The 20,151-nt window shown below is 44.1% G+C and overlaps 1 protein-coding gene across 1 annotated transcript in view; it reads right to left on the reverse strand.

Annotated features, from left to right (window-relative positions):
- Positions 1 to 717: 717 nt before the first annotated feature.
- Positions 718 to 20,151, reverse strand: part of LOC145535703 (uncharacterized) — a 54,040-nt gene continuing 34,606 nt past the window's right edge. The window contains 2 exon segments of the mRNA XM_081564075.1: positions 718 to 724; positions 2,043 to 2,545. Coding sequence (XP_081420201.1) covers positions 718 to 724; positions 2,043 to 2,545 — 510 coding nt within the window.

Here is a 20,151-nt window from a genome sequence, read left to right on the forward strand (position 1 = left end):
TTAAGAAAGAAGTTTGTTTGGCTTTTAAAATGTCAAGATGAGAGGAGAAGCAGCTTGCACCCACTAGGGGGCAGCAGATGCGTTCCAGATACCAGGCAGAAAAACCGCTGAGGAGAGGGATATCTGCCTGAAGAGGTTTTGAATACAGATAAAAGTGCCCTATTCTGCCGGAACCATGTGGAAAAAGACATTTACGAGTAAGTAAGAGAAGCAAGCACCGAGATTGAAGGCAGGGACGTCAGGACTGACTGACAGACGCTCCGTCGTGTCCGACTCTTTGCTTCCCCGTGGACTTTATAGTCCGTGGAATTCTCCAGGCCAGAATATCGGAGTGGGTAGACTTTCACTTCTCCAGGGGATCTTCCCCACCCGAGGATCATACCCACGTATCTTGCTCGTCTCCTGCCCTGGCGGTCGAATTCTTTACCACTAGCGCCCAGGTAATGGATATAACATACAAAATATGTGTTAATCAACTGTTTATGTTAACCATAAGGCTTCCAGTCAACAGTAGACTATTAGTAGTTAAGTTTTGGAAGAGTCTAAAGTTATACTTGGATTCTTGCCTCAGAGGGGGGTTGGTGCCCCTAACCCCTACGTTGTTCAAGGGTCAACAGAACTGTCATTGTTGCTTCCATGACCCAATACATCACCGGGACAGTGTTTTGCATGCTTGTTCTAGGAATGCTGGATGAAGACCAAAGGAAATTCTCTGGTTCAGGGGCTGCCACATGTAGAGAGATGACAGCAGAGTGTGCAGTGCATTCCCCAACCCATCTCCCTATCCTCTCCCAGGTGTCCGAAGAGAAACAGCAGAGAATCCCTGGAGGACAAAGAGAAGTTACGGCCTTGATTAAGACTAAGATGTGGCAGGTAGATTAGGACAGTAAAGCATCAATACAATGGCCCAGTCTGGCCAGTGGGAAAAACCAGCGCGGGGTGCAGGCTCACTGTGGATTACCGCCAGCGGAATGTATGTTGCTCCGGTGGCCCTGGCCATTTGAGACTTTGTGGCTGTAAACAAATGTACAGCACAGACTGATGGCACTGGGAGTGCTGTGTCACCGCCTAGGCCTTCTTTTCTGTCCCACTGGACTTGGAAGACACTCCTCCATGGGTCTCTTGCGCTCCTACACATCTTGCTGAGTGTGACAGGAAAGCAAGGCCCCGAGTGCTCTTTCCCTGGCATTTCTCAGGTTTGTGCTTACAGCAAATGACTCCAAGGCTGGTTTCCAGGCTTCTCTTAGGGAGCAGGTTGCCCAGGCTCAGGGTCCTTTCCTGTAAGGCAACTCAGTGCACAGGCAGGCATTTGTCAAGGATGATCTGCGTCACCTCTGCGGGAACTCAGGCTTAGGAAACTCACAGCCTTTTAAAACTCACAGCCGTTTTTAAAAAACGGAATCTTCCCTGTTGCTAGAAGAGAAAGAGACCTTTTCCTCCTTCCCTTTTCTTAGAACATTTCCTTGAGAAAACTGGTATTTATAAACCCTTCCTCTGCCCCTTGGGTACATATGTAAATCTGAAAAGGGTTCATAAGCCTTCTGCCAGCAAAACAACCCGGGAATAATTTTCTTTTGGGCCTAGGAGCCATCTCCTTGAACGATAAACACCAAAGCAGACAGTGCTCTGTCTCTCTGTCATCCTGGCACCTTAGCCTCAGGCCCTGGCTCTAAGCTGGAACACAGTTCAGTTCAGTTCAGTCCCTCAGTCCTGTCTGACTCCTTGTAACCCCATGGGCTGCACCACGCCAGGCTTCCCTGTCCATCACCAACTCCCAGGGCTTGCTCTAACTCATGTCTGTCGAAGTCAGTGATGCCATGCAACCATCTCATCCTCTGTGTCCCTTTCGCCTACAGCCTTCAAACTTTCCCAGCAACAGGGTCTTTTCTAATGAGTCAGTTATTCACATCAGGTGGCCAAAGTATTGAAGATTCAGCTGCAGCATCAGTCCTTCCAATGAATATTCAGGACTCATTTCCTTTAGGATTGACAGGTTGGATATCCTGGCAGTCCAAGGGACTCGCAAGAGTCTTCTCCAGCACCAAAATTCAAAAGCATCAATTCTCTGCCTCTCAGCTCTCTTTATGGTCCAACTCTCACATCCATACATGACTACTGGAAAAACCATAGCTTTGACTAGACGGACCTTTGTGGGCAAAGTAATGTCTCTGATTTTTATCACACTCTCTTGGATTGTCATAGCTTTTCTTTCAAGGAGCAAGCATCTTTGCATTTTGTGGCTGCAGTCACAATCTGCAGTGATTCTGGAGCCCAAGAAAATAAAGTCTCTCACTGTTTCCACTGTTTCCCCATCTATTTGCCATGAAGTGATGGGACAGGATGCCATCATCTTTGTTTTTTGAATGTTGAGTTTTAAGCCAGCTTTTTCACTCTCCTTTTCCACTTTCATCATGAGGCTCTTTAGTTTCTCTTTGGTTTCTGCCTTAAGGGTGGTGTAATTTGCTCATGTGAAGTTATTGATATTTCTCCCGACAATCTTGATTCCAGTTTGTGCTTCATGCAGCCAGGCATTTCCCATGAGGTACTCTGCATAGAAGTTAAATAAGCAGGGTGACAATATACAGGCTTGACGTATCCTTTCTCAGTTTCGAACCAGTCTGTTCTTCCATGTCCAGTTCTAACTGTTGCTTCTTGACCTGCATACAGGTTTCTCAGGAGGCAGCTTAGGTGGTGTGGTATTCCCATCTCGTGAAGAATTTTCCATCGTTTGTTGAGATCCACAGAGTCAACGGCTTTAGCATAGTCAATAAGGCAGAAATGCATGTTTTTCTGGAATCCTCTTGCTTGTTTTATGATCCAACGGATGTTGGCGATTTGATCTCTGGTTCCTCTGCCTTTTCTAAAAGCAGCTTGAACATCTGGAAGTTCTCGGCTCACGTACTGTTGAAGCCTAGCTTGGAGAATTTGGAGCATTAATTTGCTAGTGTTTGAGATGAGTACAATTGTGTGGTAGTTTGAGCATTCTTTGCCATTGCCTTTCTTTGGGATTGGAATGAAAACTGACCTTTGCCAGTCCTCTGGCCACTGCTGAGTTTTCCAGATTTGCTGGCATTTGAGCGCAGCACTTTCACAGCATCATCTTTTAGGATTTGAAATAGCTCAGCTGGAATTCCATCACCTCCACTAACTTTGTTCATAATGGTGCTTCCTAAGACCCACTTGACTTCAGGATATCTGACTTCAGGATATCTTGACTTCCAGGATATCTGACTCTAGGTGAGTGATCACACCATCGTGGTTATCTGGGTCATTAACATCTGTTTTGTGTAGTTCTTCTGTGTACTCTTGCCACCCCTTCTTAATATCTTCTGCTTCTGTTAGGTCCATGCCATTCCTGTCTTTATTGTGCGCAATTTTGCATGAAATGTACCCTTGGTATCTCTAATGTTCTTGAAGGCATCTCTAGTCTTTCCCTTTCTATTGTTTCCCTCTGTTTCTTTGCATTGATCACTTAGGAAGGCTTGCTTATCTTTCCTTGATACCTGCTTGTCATAAGAGACAGGAGAAGTCTGACTCTGCCTTCGGATAAAGACAATTAACTGGCACAGATGCCACTACCATGACCAGCTGAGCTTAGGATGAACTACAAGAGAATGTAGAGAAAATGGTGGTCTCAGGTCCTCTTGCAGGACCACTAGTTGTCGTTCTTCTTAAGAACATTCAGGTACTGGACTGTGTATGCTCAGTTAAGCAAAAGGTTGATTTCTTGCTACCTTTGCAGTCTGATTAGCAGATTGCGCATGATGCCAAGCACAGTCTGGTTTAATACTCAGTAATGAAATCATTCTGTCTCTATTCTCCATTTGTGGAGAAGATCTCCTGCGTTTTCAGGAGACTGTATTTTTAATTTTCCCAGTTTGCTGATGAGGCTGGGATGGCCTGAAATTTCCCGAACTGAGCAGACCAGTGAAGATGAATTATAAAATGCCTCCCCCTTAGCTCTTTGCTCTTTTCCAATACTACCTGCATGGATCTCACTGTCCAGATTCTAGATTTTCTTTTTGAGTAAGCATGCGTAATACAGGACCTAAAAATCCATCAGGGTCACCATCAGCTTTAATGGTGGGAAAGACGGGAAGCCCAGATGTTGCCTGCAGATCTTCTCTCTTGAATGGCCACTAGAGCTCTAGATGACATTTGGAAGGGAATCCATTTGAAAGGAAAATGCAGGCTTATATTGGCCTGAGGATGCTTCCATTAATTTGGATGAATTAACACATGCGGTGGTTTTTAGAAGAACCTCTTGCCCAGGTTTCCCTGGTGGCTCAGACGGTAAAGAATCTGCTAGCAACGCAGGATAACTGGGTTCAATCCCTGGGTCAGGAAGATCCCCTGGAGAAGGGAATGGCAACCCACTCCAGTATTCTTGCCTGGAGAATCCCACGGACAGAGGAGCCTGGCAGGCTACTGTCCATGGTGTTGCAAAGAGGTAGACACGACTGATCGACTAACACTTGCACTTTCATCCCCAGCAAAGGAATTACTTGTGTTTACAGGATGAGTATCATCCTAGGAAGAAGGTTAAACACTATTTGGGAAGATGTAGGAAAATGGAAGAGGAAATGGGAGAATTAAAGTCACTTTCTCTTTCTGCAAATCCTCCTCCTCCTTTCTCTGCTGTCTCCCCTCATTTTGGTCCCTTTCCATAGCATCTCTTTATCTTCACACCTCGATCAGACTTCTAGTGAAGGCAAAACTATGATCTTCAAGATGGGCAGTTAAATAGATTTCCCTGCAAAGAAGGACAAGGAGACAGTAATGAATTATCGGCCCTATGTGAGGTGTGTGAGTCTCATGCCCCAGCTCTGACTCCATTTCGGGCTTAGCCTAGATCTCGGTCTTCAAGAGTATTTTCTTATCTACAAACTAAATAGCTAGAAAAGCCGAGATGAGAAAGCAATACTGTTAAGGAGTAAGTGGGAACTTTAATAAAAGACGGTGTCCCCACCCCACCTCCCATGGTGGCTACAGGATGGGGATTTGTCACTTGGAATAGACCAGCAAAAATGGTGCTAGGCTGAAAAATACAATATGGGAAAGGAAACCCAAGAGTCATCTAATTCTACATTTTTCCTGACTCAATGACAAGACAGTTAGCCTTCCCTAACCACTTTGCCAATGAAACTGATGCCATTAAGTGGCTACCCAGACTTGAAACAGTACAAATCTACATGCTGTTCAACTTCCCTACATTATTCACTGAGGGATTCTTTTTGTGGGCCCAGGAAAGACCCACAGAAGTTTGCACAAGTACCTGGCAGTGTGTTTTCAATTTACAGCCCCAAACATTGGGATGTGCCCTGGTAGCTGCACAGAATTGTGCAAGCAGCAGGCTGTGGTTGGTTGATGGAGCAGGCATGTCAGGACCGAAAAGCAACCCAGCATATCAGGGGGAAAGGTGGCCAAAAGACTCAGACTATATGCCACCTCCCACAACCATGGAAGAACTAATGACTTGAGGGACCCACTGAGAGGCCTGCACATGGCCATACTTGAAGTCCTTCTACGAAAAGTGAGCTGGGAGAAATCACCCCACAACTTACCGGCCTGGATCCAGAGGCAGTTCAAAATCACCCACTAGTCCTAGCAACGTTTGCTTCAACCTAGAACAGACGATTGCATAAAACTTAGCAGCAGCTGCTCAATTTGGGGGCATGCTAGAGAAAAAGGAAGGAGAAAAGAAGCAGTTAAACATCACTGTGTTAGCCACTTGGTTACAGCTATTTTCTAAGGGAAGAACCCCTACTCTGGACAACACGTGAAGGGAGCCAAGTTAGGTGGGAAAACTGTATGTCATTATTACAGTATGCCAAGACACTGGATGAGGGACTGGAGAAAGAGACTCCTGAGAATGCAGAACCTGCAGGAACAAGGGAATCAGGAAAGCCCAGGACGAAACCCTCAGCCAGGGAATACTAGGGAAAAGTCTCAAAGTCAACTGATTGAGGGAACCTTGGAGGTGGAACCCAGTGAACTACAGGTTTCAATAACTTGCCCTGAGGCTAATCTATGCTTGCCTTTTCTGGTAAATAGTCATGCTGCAGAAGACTCTTGAGAGTCCCTTGGTCTACAAGGAGATCAAACCAGTGAATCCTGAAGGAAATCATCCCTGAATATTCATTGGAAGGACTGATGATGAAGCTGAAGCTTCCAAGGCATGATGTGGACAGGAGCAGGAGCAGGGTGGGCAAGATCAAGGGCAGGATGTGGGTGGGCTCAGAGGCAAAAGTGGGTGAATTGGGGGGCAGGGTTTGTGTGAGGAGCCACCAGGGAAGCCCACTTGGGTGGGATTGGGAGAAAGTGTGGCCTGGGTTCAGGGTGAAACCACCCTCCTCTTCATCTTTAGCACCTCACTTTCAATCTCTCCCCAGAGCCACAAGGCTCTTCTACGATGTTTACAACCCACAGAGTAAGAGGTCCCAAGCCCTCAGTGGACCCCAAGGTGAGACTTTTCCTTCTCTATTTCATGACCTTCCATTTCTCCCCTTCTCCCTACCTGACCACCTTCTTCTTCTGGTTCTCCATGCTTGAAGTGCCTCCTATTCCTTCTTCCCTCTGCCTGACTGCTTTCATACCTACTGACCAATCTCGGTGGGTCCCCTCCTCTCTTCCTGACCTCCCCTACACTCCCCCGCCCTACTGCTCAGGCATCTTCTAGTCTCACTTTTCTCTCTGCCTGGTTGCTGCTTCTTTATTGATAAGCTCCTTGCCTGACCACACCCCCCCCAAACATTTCTCTTTCTGCCTGTCTCTCTCTTTCTGCCTGTCTAGCCTCCATTCCTCTCCTGCTCTGTAAAACCATCTCCTGTTCATCCTGTCTCCTTGCTTGCCCATCTACTTTCTTTTCCTAGCCCCTGCCCGACATTCCACCCCAACCATCCCTGAAAAGCCACCCTCAATTCCTCTCTTTTGAATTTCGGACTTCCCTTCATTTATGTTTTTATTCTTGCTGCCTCACTTGTCCAGTCACCTTCTCCCTGCTTCTCATCTCCAAAATCCCTTCTTCTTTGCTTGATCAGCCCTCATCCCTCCACACTCCTGACCCCATTCCTCACCTCCTCTATGTTTTACCAACCTCCATTCATCTACTGTGGTCCAGCTAGTAAAGAATCCGCCTGAAATGCGGATGACCCGGGTTCAATCCCTGGTTTGAGAAGATCCCCTGGAGAAGACAAAGGCTACCCACTGCAGTATTCTGGCCTAGAGAATTCCATGGGTCCATGGGGTCGCAAAGAGTTGGACATGACTGGGCGGCTGTCACTCACATTCATCTACTTCTCCCTGTCAGACTTCCCCTCCATCCTTCCTCTCCTTCCTGTTTGATCTCTTTCTACTCTTCCATCCATCCTACCCATCACACCCTTTCCTACATCCCAGCTTAGCTTCTTCCTCCATCCTCCGTGCTTGATCATACCCACTTTGCCCCCTTCTTCTTTACCTAGTAATCACTGAATTCCTCTCTTCCTTCCTGCTAGGTCACTTCCCGGCCCTCTCCTTCTGCCCGACTGCCCTCCAATCCCCCTCTTCCTCTCATTTTACCTGCCCGATCACCCTCCATAGCCACCCCCCTCCACACCTCATCATTATTCTTTCTGCCCTCAGGCTCCAGATGATCAGGTGTGTGGTTGTCCACTAGTGCACAATGTCTTTGAGGTCACTGATGATTTCTGTCATCTCCCCAAATGCCTTTGCAACCTCCACTATTGCTGGGAGAAGCTGAGGCGTGCCGAGGTGGACCTAGAGCATGTTTGTGTGGTAAGTTACGAGGCTGAGTGTGGCTGAGGGGCAGCATGGGATCCTAGAAGCCCCTTCTCACACTTACCCCCCGCAGTTGCACGAGCTGGCTGAGCAGGAACACAAGGAGCGCACAGCCATGATGAATCGGACAGGGTTGCCGGCCCTGATGCTTCACCAAGCAATCCAGCATGATCCACTCACCACTGACCTTCGCTCCAGAATAGACAGCTGAGCTCTGCTCAACTGAGGTCCTATGCCCGATACCTGGTCCAAGGGAGACACTACAAATTTCTCACACACCTGTTCCTATAACCATGTCTTTCTCAGGGCATCTCAAAGTTTCTCTGTGCTTCTCTGTTCCCCATTTAGCATCCTGTCTCTACGCCTCCTTAAGGTGGACTGGTCTTTAAAATTTCCCCATTTCTGTCCTTTCTCTTATCCCCCGTCTCTCTCTTTCCTGAATCTGGGCGGGGCCAAAGGGTCTGCCCTGTGCTCATCTCCCACTGGCCAGAGTTTTGTTTAGAAACTTGAGATTAGCAAGACATTTTAATATCTCCTGGTGGCCCCTAATCCAGTCTCTGTGCCCACAAACTCAATTCCACACCTCCGATGGTGGTGGGTCACAGTGCAGCTTTACTTGGGTGGCAGGCTCATTTGGAGTTGGCTGAGAAGTGCTGCACACTCAGCTCAGTTTGTCCTTTTCTGTCAAGGGAGAGGTGAGGCTACAAAGTGGGTACCAGTGACCCTGAGTCCCCCGTCCCAGGCCATCAGTTCTGTCATTGTCACCTGATCAGTGCACTTTGACCAACTTCTGTATAATTCTTGGCATTCCCCAGGCCAGAGGTGCTGGAAAAATGTTGCAATGGAGGGAAAAGGTGATGATTCCGTTTTGGGACACTGAGGAGAGTTCAAGGTGTCAATGCGATCGTGCCCTTGCCCCTGCCCATCTTGTTCCACCCCTCACCATACCATGAGATCCCAGCCCTTCTGTCAGCCTTGGCCCCTGTCAGTAGAGTCCTGGTCTATGCACACCCCCACTCCCAGACCTCTGATCCTGTCTTGTTCTCCTCTTCCCACTACCCTGCTCTGGGTCTACTCTTTCCAGCTGACTCTGTCTACCTAATGCCTGTAGGGTTGCCAGAAGAGGATTGGGACCTCTGCCACATCTGCCTTTGCCAGGCCCTGCCAGGCCGGTGGAGGTGTGTCCAGTAACGCTGCCTGTGGGGACTGGTATGCCTCCAATGAGAGACTTCAACTACTCTTCCTGTTCTTTTTATATTCACTTGACCCTCAGAGATTTTGGGGGGGCAAGTAATTTTCACTATTGTTTCTTCTGCATGGACTCAGATATTTCATCTAAATATTTCGGGATGTTGCTCTAGACTTACACCTCATATTCCACCATCACTAGTATATTAGTTATCTAATGCACTCCCTATCTGGTGCCATATCTCCTTTTTTTATTCCCAGTATTGTATTTTTTTCTTTCTTGATCATATTTTCCAGGAGCTAATCCCTTTAAATAATTATAAGATTAGATGTTAGTTTTATTTATACTCCCTAAGTTTATATTTATTTCTGTAAACTTTCATTTGATTAATTGCCACCTTGATTGTTTGTTTTGTGTTTCATTTGTATGTGTTTGCTTCATTTTGTTCTTTCTTGAATTGAATTCCTAACTTTATTATTTTTTGTTTTCCAGTCTATTATAGTAGTAAAGGATTTGAAACTACACACGTTTTTCTAATGCAGCTGTACCTCATAAACTCTGGTCTGAAAAGTGCAACTTCAGAATTGATTTCTCACTCTGATTCTACCTTTTGAGGAATGTTTCTTAGTTTCTAACTGCTTAAGCAGTTTTGGCTATCTTTCCTTTCTATATTTGTAATTATGCTTTTACTGTGATGAGAGAATGTAGCATGTTGAATCTGAACTCCAAACATGACTCAAGATTTTCTTTGTGGCCCAGATTACTCAAGTGAGTTTTGTAAGACTTTTCATGGATGTAAGAAAACATATTTTCTGTTAGGTTCAGATTACTCATTAGGACTTTTCTATCTAGTTTGACAGTTACTGCTTCTTTACTCTGACTTTTGTCTTTTTGTCTGTTCCAACTCTTCTGTTATCAAAAGATAGAATAAATGTTGTAATATTTTAAGACAAATTTCTCTTTGTAGTTGTGTTTTTGGCAGGTAGAGGTGGGAAACCCCAAAGTTTTGCACAATCTTAGGCTCTTTTGCACAACGCCACTATGGGTTTTCTCTGTTTTGCTTGTTGAGTCCTTTTGACCTTGAATTTACTTTGCCAAGCACATCATCACTGCTTCTTTTATTTTGCAGCCACTAACCTTCTGTGTGGGTTTCCCAGGTGACTCAGTGGTAAAGAATCCACCCACAATGCAGGAGAGATGGGTTCTATCCCTGGGTCGGGAAGATCCCCTGGAGTAGGAAGTGGCGCTCCACTCCAGTATTCCTGCCTGAAAAATTCCATGGACAGAAGAGCCTGGGGGCTACAGTCCAGGACTTGCAACGAGTCAGACACGACTGAGCAACTGAGCATGCACAACCTTGTGTATCTTTGCCTAAACCTTATTTTTCTCACTGTTTAAGGTATGCTTCTTTTCAACTGTATACATTTGTTGCTCTCATCACACACTTGTGTCTTCGGCTTTAGTCCATTTAAATACGTGTAAGTACGATAATCTTGTCTTTTCTATTATACCATCCTTATTATCAATTTTACTGTTTCCTAAATGCAACGTTTTTCTTTCCTTCTTCCTAATACTTTGATGCTTCTGTTCATTTTTGTCCCTCCCCCTTACCGCATTAATGCTTTTTATGTTTACTAATTGTACAATTATATATTGGGTCACTTCTAACAGGCATGATTTATGTGTTCTCTATTATTTGATCAGAATATAATCAGCCTTTCCTTGTAGAGAAGGATATTTATCACCCGTATTTGCCTCAGGAAGATGAACAGTATTATTTTTGGGTTTTTCTAGCAATATTTAAACTGATCTTTGGAAGACTGTATTTTTCTTAGGGTAAGTCAATTCTGCTTCAAGAAAACTTACTTAGTATTTGTACCTCAAGGTCCCAATCACTTTATTTACCATAATTTAACTCTAGCTACATGAATGTGCAAATGTTTTACCACAACAGTTATTGCTAATCATTGTTTTGCTCTCTTATTTTGAGGTCTATCTTCTCATTCAGTATTCATTTATTTAGAATACTTCCTTTAGTGTTTTCATCAAATAGAGTAAACTGGTGGAAGAGTCTTCAAATTATTTAGTGTCTGAACCTGTTGTTCTTTTGCTTTAAGGAGTGTTTTCTTGGGAGTGGGTATAGGATCTCTGCACTAGAGTCCTTCTTTTTAACTACACTTTTTATTTTTGTATTGGAGTGTAGCAGATTAACAATGTTGTGATAGTTTCAGGTGGCAAACAAAGGGACTCAGCCATACACATATAGGTATCCAAGAGTCCTTCTTTATTGATGGCCTATGAGAAGTGGCTTCTAAGATGGCTCCCAGTGATCCCAGACTCCTGGTAGTCAAGACTTTGTGTAATTCCCTCCATTTGTGTGACTCACTTCTAAGCAGTAGCATACCTTTAACACTGAGGAGATGCCACCTTCGTGATTTGCTTACAAGAGATTGTAGCTTGTGTCTTGCTAACAGACTCTCTTCCTTGTGGACTTAGTGAACCAACTTGCCGTGCTGGGGAGGCCTAGATAGCAGGGAACTCAGGACTGCCTTTGACGAATAGTATGAAACTGAGGCTCTCAGTCCAACAGCCCAGATGAACTGGATCCTGCAAACAACCACATAAATGAGCTTGGAAGAACATCCTTCCCCAGGTGAGCCTTCGCATGAGGCCCCAAGCCCTGCTGAGACCTTGATGGCAGCCACACGAGAGACCCTGAAACAGAGAATCGAGCTATGCTGTGCCTAGGATCTTGACCCACAGAAACTATGAGATAATCAGTATGTGTTGTTTTCGACAACTCAGTTTATGGGGATGTGGAGACAGACAGGTAGGGACTGGAGGGTCAGTGATTTTGTGAAAGATACTAGGTGGGTTTCTGAAATGAAAACCATAGCATCCATCAGGAAAGTTCAGTGTTTGGCTGCTCCATGAGGCAGTTTTCAAAACTACGTGGGTCATTAATTGGTAGTCTGGGGAGACAGATAATTGGAAACCTGCATGGGATGGGGCACTGCTGCACTTGTGTTGGTTATTATTCAGTGTTGTCATAGTCATCACTGTGGATTAGTAATATGAGGAGCCTGGCCATTCAAGTGACTTTGAAGTGTCCTCTGGCAGTCCCTGTAGTGCATCCATGGGTGGATTCTGCTGGGCAGTGAGTGATTGGCAGCGAGAGGAATCAGGGGTATAGTGCCAGGGACGTGAGGTGAGCAGAGACCAACATTTTTGAGTTGGTCAGTCACAGGGGGACTTGGTGCACACCTGGTTTCCAGGGTCTAAGAAAGGAGGGAGGATGAGTTTGAGTTTTGGCCTCTGTCAGAAAAGGGAAATTCAAGCAGGTTGCTGTGGATGTGCACAGAAATATGCAGAAGCTCAGTTTATGCCCACAAGATGTCCTCCTTCAGCCGGAGCATCTTGAAGACGATGGATAATAGGAGTATTGTTTATTGGGAGCCGACCCGGTATGGGGTTCAGAATCACAGACTGACTTTGGAGTCGGCTGACCTTGGCTTCAGTATTTCCTGGTCTTTCTACTTGCTAGTAGTGTGACCTTGGGATAACTGACTTAGCCTCATTGTGCTTCAACAGCTTCTGCTGTCAAATGGTTTTAATGATCATCATTGTCATGTAGCTGGCAAGGTTACAGCGAAAATTAAATGAGGTACCTGATATTGATCAGCAGGGCCTCAGGGCAGAGCAAGTGTGTCACAGGAGGGGCAGATTCCAGACTTGCTGCCCCTGAGATGAATCACCATCCCACTTCTGAGCGTGAGTACCACGTGGCTGGTGTCCCACATCCAGAGCCCTGCCTGTTTCAGTGAAAAATGTGATGTAGTTGATGGAGGAAAGGTGGGATGAAGGGTTAACCCCCAGAGCCTGGGAGAGGGGGAGGTCCAGGGTGTCTGCAGGCAGCAATGTTCAGGTAGGGTGACCACCAGCCCCAGCCTGGGAGACATTGCCCCCTGATGTCCAGCATGCCCCACTGGCTCTGTGGCAAAGGCTCAGCTGATCACCACCCGATCTTCTGTTTTCCTGATCCTTGGGGATTTGCTAATTTCCCCTCTACCCTCATCTAGGGCAGAAAATTCCTTTTTTTTTTTTTTTGGACCCTAGAGGATGGCCAGGTAGTAGGGTGAGCACAGTCTCTAGGGCCCTTCTAGTTCTTCCTCTTCTTCTCAAAGATGAATAAAGTGGCCTGAGAAGGTACATGAGTTGCCCAGGTCCCTGGGGTTGTGACTGTAATGAACTGGAGCCAGGTCTCCTGACTGTGTCCTCCACCCTCCCCACACTCCAGCCAAGACCAGCTTTCCCACTAAAAGTTCCCCTTGAAATTTTGCAAACAGAGGAGAATGAGGGAGCCAGACATTGCCCCACAGCTCCCTTCTTCTGACACTCCCGACTCTGCTGTCAACTTCGGGGACAGGCTGGTTGTCACAGGAGCTCAGTAAGACAGTATGTGTTATAAAACTGCATTACTTTAGTTTTGTTGATTATATGGATTTGAAATAGTTAAATGTATTTTATATTATTATATAGATTCATATATGTATATAAATATGTAAAAATGTATATTAATATATATGATTATATAAAAATAGTTTCATGTTTGTAACAGGAAGTGACACAATCTAAGTAGAAAGATGAAAATTAAAATGACCTCTAACTCTATTATCACCTAACTATCAATTCTAGTAACGTTTTGATGTTTATGGTTTCAGACATTTTTTCTGTGTATGTGCATGTGTGTCTGTTCCTGAGTGTTTAATATATTAGTAATATATGCACACTTAGTTTATATGAAAATTAGAATTGTTTACCTTCATTTTTTGCTCTTTACACTAACTTAAACTTTTCTCCATGTCAGCAAATATTTTTGTATGCAAATTTAACAGTTGCATAATATTGAGTTTTTGCATGTATCATTTTTATAACCAATATACTGTTAATCTAGGAATCATTTTAGGAATCAGTGACCTAAAATAGACTGGAATGGGTGAATTTAACTCAGATGACCGTTATATCTAACACTGTAGGCAAGAATCCCTTAGAAGAAATCGAGTAGCCCTCACAGTCAGTGAAAGAGTCTGATGTGCAAGAGTCTGATACTTGGGTGCAATCTCAAAAATGACAGAATAATCTCTGCTCGTTTCAAGGCAAACCATTCAGTAGCACAGTAAACCAAGTCTATGCCCCAACCAGTAGTGCTGAAGAAGCGGAAGTTGAACAGTTCTATGAAGACCTACAAAACTTTCTAGAACTAACACGCAAAACAGATGTCCTTTTCATTATAGGCAACTGGAATGCAAAAGCAGGAAGTCAAGAGATACCTGGAGTAACAGGCAAATTTGTCCTGGAAGGACAAAACAAAGCAGGGCAAAGGCTAACAGGGTTTTGCCAAGAAAACGCACTGCTCATAGCAACACCCTCTTCCAACAACACAAGAGAAGACTCTACACATGGACATCACCAGATGGTCAATACCAAAATCAGATTGATTATATTCTCTGCAGCCAAAGATGGAGAAGCTCTATATGGTTAGCAAACACAAGACCGGGAGCTGACTGTGGCTCAGATCATGAACTCCTTATTGCCAAATTCTGACTTTCATTGAAGAAAGTAGGGAAAACCGCTAGACCATTCAGGTATGACCTAAATCAAATCCCTTACGATTATGAGTGGAAGTGACAAATAGACTCAAGGGATTAGATCCAAAGGACACAGTGCCTGAAGAATTATGGACAGAGGTTCATGACATTGTACAGGAGGCACTGATCCAGAGCATCCCCAAGTAAAAAAAATGCAAAAAGGCAAAATGGTAGTCTGAGGAGGCCTTACAAATAGCTGAGAAAAGAAAAGAAGCTAAAGGCAAAGGAGAAAAGGAAAGATATACCCATTTGAATGCAGAGTTCCAAAGACTAGCAAGGAGAGATAAGAAAGCCTTCTTCAGTGATCGATGCAAAGAAATAGAGGAAAACAACACAATGGGAAAGACTAGAGATCTCTTCAGGAAAATTAGAAACACCAAGGGAACATTTCATGCAAAGATGGGCACAATAAAGGACAGAAATGTTATGGACCCAACAGAAGCAGGAGATATTAAGAAGAGGTGGCAAGAATACAGAGACGAACTATACAAAAAAGATCTTCATGAACCAGATAACCATGATGGTCTGATCACTCACCTAGAGCCAGACAACCTGGAGTGTGAACTCAAGTGGGCCTTAGGAAGCACCACTATGAACAAAGCTAGTGGAGGTGATCGAATTCCAGTAGAACTATTTCAAATCCTAATAGATGATGCTCTGAAAGTGCTGTGCTCAAATGCCAGCAGATTTGGGAAACTCAGCAGCGGCCACAGGACTGGCAAAGGTAAGTTTTCATTCCAATCCCAAAGAAAGGCAATGCCGAAGAATGTTCAAACTACTGCACAATTGCAATCACCTCACACGCTACCGAAGTAATGGTCAAAATTCTCCAAGCCAGGCTTCTTCAACTGTACGTGGACCGTGAACTTCCAGATGTTCAAGCTGCTTTTAGAAAAGGCAGACGAACCAGAGATCCAATTGCAACATCCGTTGGATCATCGAAAAAGCAAGAGAGTTCCAGAAAAACATCCACTTCTGCTTTATTGACTATGCTAAAGCCTTTGACTGTGTGGATCACAACAAACTGGAAAATTCTTCAAGAGATGGGAATAGCAGACCACCTGACCTGCTTCCTGAGAAATCTGTATGCAGGTCAAGAAGCAACAGTTAGAACTGGACGTGGTAGAACAGACTGGTTCCAAATCGGGAAAGGAGTACGTCCAGGTTGTATACTGTCACCCAGCTTATTTAACCTCTATGCAGAGTACATCATGGGAAATGCCTGGCTGGATGAAGCACAAACTGGAATCAAGATTGCCGGGAGAAATATCAATAACTTCACAGGTGCAAATTTCAGCACCCTTAAGGCAGAAACCAAAGAGAAACTAAAGAGCCTCGTGATGAAAGTGGAAAAGGAGAGTGAAAAAGCTGGCTTAAAACTCAACATTCAAAAACCGAAGATGATGGCACCCGGTCCCATCACTTCATGGCAAATAGATGGGGAAACAATGGAAACAGTGAGAGACTTTATTTTCTTGGGCTCCAAATCACTGCAGATGGTGACTGAAGCCATGAAATTCAAAGACACTTGCTTCTTGGAAGAAAAGCTATGACAATCCAAGAGAGCGTGAAAAACATCAGAGACATTACTTTGCCCACAAAGGTCCGTCTAGTCAAAGCTATGGTTTTTCCAGTAGTCATGTATGGATGTGAGAGTTGGACCATAAAGAGAGCTGACGGGCAGAGAATTGATGCGTTTGAACTTTGGTGTTGGAGAAGACTCTTGCGAGTCCCTTGGACTGCCAGGAGATCCAACCAGTCAATCTGAAAGGAAATGAGTCCTGAATATTATTGGAAGGACTGATGATGCAGCTGAAGCTCCAATACTTTGGCCACCTGTTGTGAGTAACTGACTCATTAGAAAAGACCCCGTTGCTGGGAAAGATGAAGGCTGTAGGAGAAGGGGACAACAGAGTATGAGATGGTTGGATGGCATCACCAACTCGATGGGCATGGGTTTTAGCATGCTACGGGAGTTGGTGATGGAAAGGGAAGCCTGGCGTGCTGCAGTCCCTGGGGTCGCAAAATTTGGACACAACTGAGCGAATGAACTGTACTGATACTGTTAGTAAACATGCATGAAGGATAGTTTGGGTTTTGACAATTAATACCACTGTAGTTACATTTCTGCACTTAAACCTTTCTTCATATAGGTGACTGATTTCTAGAAATTGAAGTCTTGGATCACGGTGTAAGGAAAAATATTTAACAACTTAGGAGGGGATAGTCGGTACACATAGTCCCAGTGAGAAACCTGCCTTTTCTAAGTGTCACACAATCATATCAGTTACAGATACACAGCTTGTGGCCATAGAAATATGGTGCCCCTTGGGTCTCCCACAGGGTGCGACCCCCAGCTGAAGTGTGGGTGTTTTCAGACGGGTGGATCTGATCTCTACAACACTTATGACTTCACAGACCAAGCTCCTTCCCAAAAAAGCAGGAAGTAACCAAGTTTTTAATGAGTTATCATCAATTCATGTATTTGTTTTTTTGCATCCATTGCTTTCCCAGTGTCTTTAGGGGGCCTTTAAGAATCCCTGAAGCATAGCCAAAGCAATCTTGAGAAAGAAGAATGGAACTGGAGGAATCAACCTGCCTGACTTCAGGCTCTACTACAAAGCCACAGTCATCAAGACAGTATGGTACTGGCACAAAGATAGAAATATAGATCAATGGAACAAAACAGAAAGCCCAGAGATAAACCCACACACCTATGGACACCTTATCTTCGACAAAGGAGGCAAGAATATACAATGGAGAAAAGACAATCTCTTTACCAAGTGGTGCTGGGAAAACTGGTCAACTAGTTGTAAAAGAATGAAACTAGAACACTTCCTAACACCATACACAAAAATGAACTCAAAATGGATTAAAGATCTAAATGTAAGACCAGAAACTATAAAACTCCTAGAGGAAAACATAGGCAAAACCCTCTCTGACATAAATCACAGCAGGATCCTCCATGACCCACCTCCCAGAATATTGGAAATAAAAGCAAAACTAAACAAATGGGACCTAATTAAAATTAAAAGCTTTTGCACAACAAAGGAAACTATAAGCAAGGTGAAAAGACAGCCTTCAGAATGGGAGAAAATAATAGCAAACGAAGCAACAGACAAACAATTAGTCTCAAAAATATACAAGCAACTCCTGCAGCTGAATTCCAGAAAAATAAACGACCCAATCAAAAAATGGGCCAAAGAACTAAACAGACATTTCTCCAAAGAAGACATACAGATGGCTAACAAACACATGAAAAGATGCTCAACATCACTCATTATTATTAGAGAAATGCAAATCAAAACCACAATGAGGTACCATTTCACACCAGTCAGAATGGCTGCTATCCAAATGTCTACAAGCAATAAATGCTGGAGAGGGTGTGGAGAAAAGGGAACCCTCTTACACTGTTGGTGGGAATGCAAACTAGTACAGCCACTATGGAGAATAGTGTGGAGATTCCTTAAAAAACTGGGAATAGAACTGCCATATGACCCAGCAATCCCACTGCTGGGCATACACACTGAGGAAACCAGAATTGAAAGAGACGCGTGTACCCCAATGTTCATCGCAGCACTGTTTACAATAGCCAGGACATGGAAGCAACCTAGATGTCCATCAGCAGACGACTGGATAAGGAAGCTGTGGTACATATACACAATGGAATATTACTCAGCCATTAAAAAAATACATTTGAATCGGTTCTATTGAGATGGATGAAACTGGAGCCCATTATACAGAGTGAAGTAAGCCAGAAAGAAAAACACCAATACAGTATACTATTGCATATATATGGAATTTGAAAGATGGTAACGATAACCCTATATGCGAGACAGAATAAGAGACACAGATGCATAGAACGGTCTTATGGACTCTGAGGGAGAAGGTGAGGGTGGGACGTTCTAGGACAATAGCATGGAAACATGCATATTATCATATGTGAAAGAGAACTCCACTCCATGTTCGATGCATGAGACAAATGCTCAAGGCTGGGGCAATGGGATGGCCCAGAGGGATGGGGTGGGGAGGGAGGTGGGAGGGGGGTCCAGGACGGGGAACACATGTAAACCCATGGCTGATTCATGTCAATGTATGGCAAAAACTACTACAATACTGTAAAGTAATTAGCCCCCAACTAAAATAAATAAATTTATTTGAAAAAAAAAAAAAGAATCCCTGAAGCAAAATGTCCAGCTATGACTCTATAAATTTAGGTCAGAGGAGATATAGAGAGAATGAACAAAGTCAGCACCAAGATCTATCTTGAGTGTAGACAGTTGTGCCTGATAGTCCTGCAAAGGAAATAAAATTGAGCTATAAGTTTCTTTCTTACCTTCCTATTAGATGCAGCTGGAAAAGAAATGCAGTCATTTGCAAGATTTACATTGGTCACAGATAGAAAATATGCCAATTCTTCCAGGGTAAATGTTTCCTGATAATTGAATTTCAAAAACAAGTTTGATCTCCTTATGGAGTGTAGATGAGTTAACCTTGTACTTTATCATCTAAATCAGGGCACTTTAGAATGCGGAAGGGGCATCGTTAATAATTATGGTGGGGGACTTCCTTCCTGGCAGTCCAGTAATTAGGACTCTGTGGTCTCACTGCTGAGGATCTGGGTTCAATCCCTGGTCAGGGAACTAAGACCTCACAAGCTGTGCAATGCAGCCATTAAGAATAGTAATAGTGGTTATACCAAACAACAGGTGTAAACTGGAAAAGGGGTCGGCCTAAGGAAAAAGACAGAGTGTTATCGACAGTAATCTTGTCGTTAAGTGTATTGTAGTAGGGTCTGCCACAGCCGTCTTCTAGAAAACGGTTCTCACATATATATGTATCTCACATATTCTCTATCCGTTCGTTTGTCTATGTAGTCCTCATTTTTAGTAAAGAACAACTATTACTGCATGAAAACTGAATTTCAGAAATTTCAGTTATATTTTCTCCTACAAAATGTTCTTTTATATTAGGTATTTAGTAACAGGCATACTATGTTTTATACTAGGATTAAAACTCATTAAGGACTTTGCAGGTGGCACAGTGGATAAGACTCCACTTGCCAACACAGGGGACATAGGTTGGATTCCTGGTCCAGAAAGATTCCTGCAGTAGGAGGAGGGGGGTTGTTTGGATCTGAGGATAGAGATCTGTGATATTTACAGTGCCCCAGTGGTACCCTCAGTTTATTGCATGGGAGCAAGACAGAGAATTATCTTCTAAGACATACAACTAGGGGAGAGGGTGGAAATTTAGGATGGAACAGTCCCCCTTCTGAGATTTACCACTGGATGATCTGAGGAATGGGCAAGTCAGGGAGGTTCACAAGCTACCAATGATAAGATAGCATTAGAGAAGACTGGGGAGGTGTCAGAGTGGTCATGAGGGAGTTCAGGGTATTTCACATTCAGCACACACAGAAGGTTTCCTTCCAGTATGAACATTCAGGTGTACAATGAGGTACGACTTCTGGGTAAAGATTTTCCCACAGTCACTGCATTCATAAGGTTTTTCACCAGTATGAATTCTCTGATA

This window comes from Giraffa tippelskirchi, chromosome X (genome assembly GCF_054371585.1).
Source record: "Giraffa tippelskirchi isolate mGirTip1 chromosome X, T2T-mGirTip1v1.2.pri, whole genome shotgun sequence".
In the NCBI taxonomy this organism is placed as follows: domain Eukaryota; kingdom Metazoa; phylum Chordata; class Mammalia; order Artiodactyla; family Giraffidae; genus Giraffa; species Giraffa tippelskirchi.